The sequence below is a fragment of the Toxotes jaculatrix genome, chromosome 9 (genome assembly GCF_017976425.1).
Source record: "Toxotes jaculatrix isolate fToxJac2 chromosome 9, fToxJac2.pri, whole genome shotgun sequence".
NCBI classification, from domain to species: domain Eukaryota; kingdom Metazoa; phylum Chordata; class Actinopteri; family Toxotidae; genus Toxotes; species Toxotes jaculatrix.
Window position 1 is genome coordinate 13,526,669 of NC_054402.1, and position 6,763 is coordinate 13,533,431.

General features: G+C 40.4%; 1 protein-coding gene across 1 annotated transcript; it reads right to left on the reverse strand.

Annotated features, from left to right (window-relative positions):
- Nucleotides 1-486: 486 nt before the first annotated feature.
- aipl1 (aryl hydrocarbon receptor interacting protein-like 1) lies at nt 487-5,944 on the reverse strand. The gene is made up of 6 exons (XM_041046752.1): nt 5,818-5,944; nt 4,022-4,201; nt 2,433-2,621; nt 2,071-2,247; nt 1,818-1,959; nt 487-1,312 (listed from the first exon to the last, which is right to left on the reverse strand). The coding sequence occupies exons 1-6, from the start codon at nt 5,920-5,922 to the stop codon at nt 1,113-1,115; spliced, it is 993 nt and encodes a 330-aa protein (XP_040902686.1). The 5' UTR covers nt 5,923-5,944; the 3' UTR covers nt 487-1,112.
- Between the last annotated feature and the right edge of the window lie 819 nt (nt 5,945-6,763).

A 6,763-nucleotide genomic window follows, 5' to 3' on the forward strand; every position in this document is an offset into this window, starting at 1 on the left:
TCTTACTTTTCTCACTGCCTCTCACCGCTTTGTAATAAAGACTGCAGTAAGAGCTTGCACAGAGGAAAGACTGGAAGGAGACAAGCAAGTAGTGCTAGATCATTTATTTTTACAGGCCCCTAGACTCCCCATGAAGCTGTGCATTCTGCGTAGGCTCAGGATGATTTCTCCAGCAGGGTGCAGGTTGAATCAGAGGGATAATTGTGGTCAGAGCCCCACCTTGTGGAAGGGCAATGTGCTTACAAAACCTACAGAAGTGACTTGGTTATAATTTGATTTTAAGTTACTCCTGACTATAAATAACTCTTTAGAAACAGCATAGCCACTACTTCACATTTAAACACAGCGATCCAACAAAGTCTTTCCAACAATTTATTAGTGGCAATCATTAGGGGACGGACAGGTGACAGGCTGGATGCGTTTCTGGTACACATGACAAATAATAAAATTGCAAAACAACATTACAAATCAGAACAGTAGCATTAAAGGAACGGTTCAATCTTTTTAGGAAACATTAATTTTTTCTCCTAATGAACGTTAGACGTGAAAGCAGATACATCCTCTCTTCTCAGTTTGTGTATCTGAAGCTTAGCTTAGCATAAAGACTGGAAACACAGGGAAATAGTTAGCCCGGTTTTGGCCAAAAGTAAAATTCACCTACCAGCATCTCTAATGCTCTTTAATTAACTTGTTATATATTTAATATATAGTTTGTTTAATCCATTCATCCCCTTCCCCTGGATGAAACAAGTGAGATCTATTGTGCTAAGTAAAGAACTTTATAGATGCTTCTTGGCTCACTTTCTTGCTGGCTCCAGGTATTCCTTTAAATAAGCTCTGTGAGCATTACTTTTTCTTAAATGAGATTAAAAGAGTGAAAAGTTCTTATTTTTTCCTATAGAGATTGTCTCAGTCATTGTTTGGAGGAAAAAGTAAGACAGGCTAAAAGGGTGAGGATTAGACGACTTCCTGATTTAAGAAACCAGGATCATTTTATTATTTTAGTGTTGGTTAAAGGTAAAATTAATTGCAGAGATTTGTCATTTAATAATGTCACACTCTTTTTCTCATCGCGTCACTGATTCTCCAGCCGTAGCCACAGTCTCTCCCTGTCAAAACATGCCCTTGTACTTGTTCCTGTCCTCCTGGTTCTTTTCTTCCATGCGCATGTTAAGCACAGCCAGCTCCTTCTTGACAGCCTTCTTCATGCCAGGGTCCAGGTCCAGCACCCTGCTGAAGTCCTGGCGGGCCTCCGCCTCGTTCCACACCTCCATGTGGGCCTTCCCTCGCAGGAAGAAGGCCTTCATCACACCTGGAGACCAAATGACAAGTACAAACATGTTTGACAGCAGCTATTGATATGAAGGACATCTGCAGTGTCTGACTGTTCATAACTGAAATTAGGTATTTGAACACTTTTAACAGCCTTTTACAACTCTTACATTTACATGTGCATCTGCAATATGAGTATATTGTTATGTAGTAGTGTAGGCTGTGCATGTTAGTGTTGAAATAGAGGCACCAGATCTTTTACAGGGTCAGACTTTTATAGACACATGAGACATACATTTATTACTACCATAAAAACTTGCATACACACGCACACACACACTGTGAAAAACATACCCAGCTCTTTATAGGTTGAATAAAGTGTTGAGGCTGCAATGCTTACACAGCATGACAGTCTTTCACACTCGTAAATCAACTAGTTGGAATGTAACAATGTACTTTGCGAAGAAAACGGTTTCTGCTTTAAAAATGTCACTGTAACTCCATCGTCGCAGAATCACACACATCCGTCTAAGTCAGTGCCAAACCTGGGTGCTGATTGACGATGTCGCTGGTGTGCTCGATGACCTCGTAGTACTCCTCCATGCGTAGTAGACACTGGCAGTAGTTGAGGGTTAAGGTGTTGGCCATTTTCTCCAACCTCAGCCAGGGAACCTCCCACGCTTTCTCCTAAAAGGGGAAAGTGGTTCAGATCCACGTCGATACATGCTGGAAATTCCACGTTTGGTAAAAAGCTTATTGTTTTAAAAAAGCAAATTCAATTTTGAGAAACTTAATCACCTTAGTCTGAACATTTTTGATGCAGATGATGGCCTCCTTGTACTTTAGTGTGGCCTCCTGGTAGCGCCCTTGTTTGTAGAGCTTGTTCCCCTGCCCATGCAGCACAGGGACTGCCTTCAGCCTCTCCTCATCACTCAGAGCCCACGACTCCCTGTTGTACTCACTGGGCTGCTGCACCTATAAAACACGTAGTTTGCTTCCACAGGTGTTTTAAAACAATGTGGTCACTGGCACTAAATTGTCCCAGTGTAGTACAGTAAAACCCATCTTTGTGTCGAACCAAGCAGATGTTCTTCAGATTTTTTATCATTATCATGTTCTTTTTGCCTGTGTAGTGACACAGATTGTCTGTTCTCTCTCACCTTGAGCAGCTCAAGGACAAAGTAGAGAGGTTTTGGTTCCTTCATCAGCTCATCCAGGTCGTCGTAGCCAAGGCTGTGGTAGGCGAACATGTTGGCCATACCACATGTGTGGATTTGCCACTCCACTGGGTCTTTGCCCTCTGCAATGCGTCGCATGCTCTTGGACACAAGTGGATAAACGCCGGTGTGCTAGAGACGAAGGAGGTTAGAGGTTAGGCAACAGTAATAATCTGAGAATAATCAGTAAATCATTATTCAGATTCAGATAATTAGTCATCTGAATACTAATAAATGGTCTTCAGTCTAGACTCAAGGTTTAAGCTGACTAAAGTTTGACATTAGAGCTTATAATTGGCTTTTTTCTTTAATTCAATCTTTTTTATTTAATTTCATTTATAAAATTACTTTATTTATATAATTACTTTATAAAATTACTTTTGTCATAACTTTAGTCTTCCTCAAAGGACGTGAAAAGAAGAAGAGTTAATGTTAACTGCTTTCATGCTGATGAAGAGTGACATGATGACTATATCCATTTACTTACACATACCATCCACAAGAAATCTGACTAAATTTATAATGAATAATGAAAGGTGGATTGACATTTGAATGTCTTTTTGAGCTGTTTCACATCAGTTCAGCATGTTAAGTTTGCCCTCCACTGGATGGGAGTGATGCTGCAGTAACATATCCAGTGGAGTGTGTGGAGCGGCCATGTTGTTCAGAGGAGTGAATAAATGCTCTAAGCCCAATCACATCTAATCAGAGTGGAGGGGAGTCAGTAGAGCTGATTCAGCAGGAATCAGAGCCGATTAGGGGGAAAGAGAGGCCGCTGCAGATTAATGACAGTATGCCTAAATCCATCTGTCTCTGACAGTACACCACACACACACACATACACACACACACCACAAGACATGACAAATTATAGATTACATAAGACACACACATGAACACATGTCCATAGGAGGTATGTTTGCTTCGTAACACCTGTCTCTGGTACAGGGGCATATATACTTATACACCTGATGTATGTGTGAGCTTTCATAACAGGAAGAGAAACATCTGTAAAGACAAATCATTACTCACATAGAAAAAATGCAGGGAATTCAAAGTGAAACTGAGGTGGTGTTTTTAATACATGACTCTGCGTTATAAACCACTTAAATAATTATTATGTAAGGGTTCTACTCCATGTAGTCTGATGATCCAGTTTTCAAAAGTTGCGAGCACCCATTCTGTTATCTGTTTTCCCTGTGTAGGATATAAGTGACACTTTTTCTGTTGTTTTCTGGCTGCGTTGATTTTGTATTTCATGACCATGTGAGTCATTATCAAGTCTGGTATAATATATGATTGCGCCTTTGATGTTTAGGATTTAAATTTATAGTTGGAGCACATGACACTTGTCTCACTGCGTTGATTTGTTGCTTGTTCTTGAAACAGAGTCCATGGCTTCTACACCTGCAGTACGATGTCCCTCTAACTGTCACACTTCTCAGAGGACACTTCAACCAACAAACTATGCATGAAGAAAAAAAGGTAACACACAAACACAAACAAAACTATGTATATTTTTTAGCACTCACAATGGTGTCACACCAGAACTCAGCCACCTCACCGATCCTCATGGAGGACAACAGGGTCTCCCAGATGTCCAGTTTAAACATATTGCCGATCACGATCTCCATGGGTGTCCCCACCACTTTGCTGTCATCGATTACTGTACGGTCATCATTACACAGCTGGGTGCGGAAGTGGAACGTCACCTGAAGGAAAACTTGTTTGTTACAAAAATGTGGATGAAAATGGGGAAAATTACTCACAATTGCAAAAGACTTGTGTCAGGCTCAAAAAATGGACAATGGCTGTTTCAGGTTACACAGTGGCTTAAGTGACATAATGATCAAAAAGACAACATAGTGCAGGTTCAGGTCTTCAGAAATACCATGAAATTAAATGGCAGCAGGAAGAGTTTTCACAAGTCAAAACTCTCTGGCAGGCAAAGATTAAGAAAAGGAAAGGAAAAGTTATGTTGAAACACAACCAAACATCAGTCTCAACAAAAAATGTTATGTCACGAGCTTCACATAGCTCAGTTATTCAACAGGGCAGACAGACATTAGGGAGGACAGACATGCCAAGGTTGCGTGGTTGTATAACGTCCAAGGAAAGTGAAAGCATTCAACAGAACTGAGTATTCACTGTGGTTCAAAAACTGCTTTTTCATGATCTTCTCCCACATGTCAATTTTTCACTTCCCTCATAAACACTAGCAGTACAAGTCAAAAATGATTTTATGAGCCTCAGATGATGTTGTACCCTCAGTGACTTGTGGATCATAAGTTGTAAACACTGTTAGGGGAACTGGAGGAGCAGTTTGGCAGAGCAAAAATTTCCACAATCAGAAAAAAAGAAAGAAGATGCTACACATATAACATCCCAGAAATTTGAGGCCATTTTCATATTGAAGAATGGTTTCATACACAGTCAAAAAAAACACTACTACTAAATAAAAACGTAGAGGCTTTCCTTGTTCAAAAACAATTGGACGCACTGAGAATTCTTTAGGTTAGACTAATTTTGTCAGACCCAATGCAGCTGGTTCAAAGTGTATTGGTTAAGCTCAGGAAATGCCGTGCTCATTAAAGGGGAACTGAGTGATAGATGTCTTCTATCAACCTCTACTGGCTGCCAGTGGGAATTGTAACAACATAAAGGTGCCTCCCCTCGCTCATCCTGTTGAACTGCAGTGGCTGAAAATTGTCACAAATCATGAAAATGAAATCCATGAATCACAACAACCCTGTCAAACCTTTACGAATATATTATGGTCATACTGTTCAACAGGCGACTAACAGTCTTTCTTATTTCTCCTTTACAAAACTAGTGCATATTAAGATGCAGCTCTTGAGCTTAATGCACAAACAGCAGATCTGATCCTTTATTAGAAAAAGAAAAATCTGTCATGTTTCTAACCAAGACTACAGAACAGTGGTAGACATGTTTGTATAATACAGCCTCTGTTTGAACATTCTCAAAATTTTTGATGTCTTGCAAACTGGTCTGCTTTGTCTCCGTGTGGTCATATGACGCTGTGCACAATCTGATAATTAAGTGCATATGTTGAATTTCATTAGTTCCTCTAATCAGATTTAGAATATTGAAACTAGCTTTGTGAGTTACATTTGAATTCATCCTGTTTCATTTGTCCAAAACAGGATCATGCATGGCTGGTATTTATCTGATATTCGGTTTAATTAGATTTACTTACAGTGCAGTGAAATAGCTGTGGGTCTGTGCTGGATACCTAAGTGGTGTAAACCCATCAGTGATGTTCTGGGTTCATCTAAAGTGTAGATAAAATACTGAAGGTCTACAGTACCTTTGCCCCTGTGATGAATTTTGGAATTTCTCCGGTCCCTCCATGCAGGATTGTTTTCTTGATTCCCTCTGATCCCAGCAGCAGCGTATCCTGCATATCCGACATCTTTCTTTGTTTATTGTTATGGCTCACCTGATATCACCATACATATATATCTGTGTGTATCGTACAACATGTGTCAGGGATATGTATGACTTGGAGGTGTTGTTCCTGGTGGATTACCCTAGGTAGGGATAATGGGATTAGAAACTTCTCCTCCTCTCCTTCTGTTTCATCATCTATCTGCAGCTTCTTGTATCAGTCAGTCATTATCAGCACTTCCTCTGAAAGCCCAGAAACATCTAGAGAGGAGGAGAAACATGGAGTCAGAATGAGAGAAAAATAAAGTGGATCAAGCTTTTTGGATGGCTGCTATCACAGCAACAAGAGCCTTATGTGAGCGGAGGCGAATCTAAACCTGTTGAATGTACCACAAGAATGGAGCTGCAGTGTGTGTGTGTATGTGTGTGTGTGAGAGTACATATATGTCTGTGAGAGAAAGAAAGAAAAGAAACACAAACACGTCTCTGTGAACAGGACATGGTTTCCATTCTAGAGGAAATTTCCTGGATTTATGTGGATGTGGTGATCTGAACAACGCCGAGAATACTGAGAAATAGCGGAGCAGACAATTACTGTATGGACTCCTTGACCTTGTCTATTAAACATCTGTCTCCCATCTGTGTAGTGTGTGTGTGTGTGTGTGTGTGTGTGTGTGTGTGTGTGTGTGTGTGTGTGTGTGTGTGTGTGTGTGTGTGTGTTGAAAGAGCGAGTAGTGTTTGCTAACAAAGTCTGCAAGCAGTTTGAGGGGGCAATTATTCTCAAACATTACCCAGTGTTAATGCCTTATTCCTTACTAATTGCACAAATAGAAAACCCCATAACTGCACCTTGGCAACACTCACAA

Bases quoted from the DNA above. Each gene is read 5' to 3' on its own strand.
- aipl1 (XM_041046752.1), bottom strand. From the start codon at position 5,922: ATGTCGGATATGCAGGATACGCTGCTGCTGGGATCAGAGGGAATCAAG. The intron at 2,622-4,021 runs GTGAGTGCTAAA...CTTCGTCTCTAG, and splicing joins AGTTCTGGTGTGACACCATT to CACACCGGCGTTTATCCACT. The intron at 2,248-2,432 runs GTGAGAGAGAAC...CGTGTTTTATAG, and splicing joins TTGTCCTTGAGCTGCTCAAG to GTGCAGCAGCCCAGTGAGTA.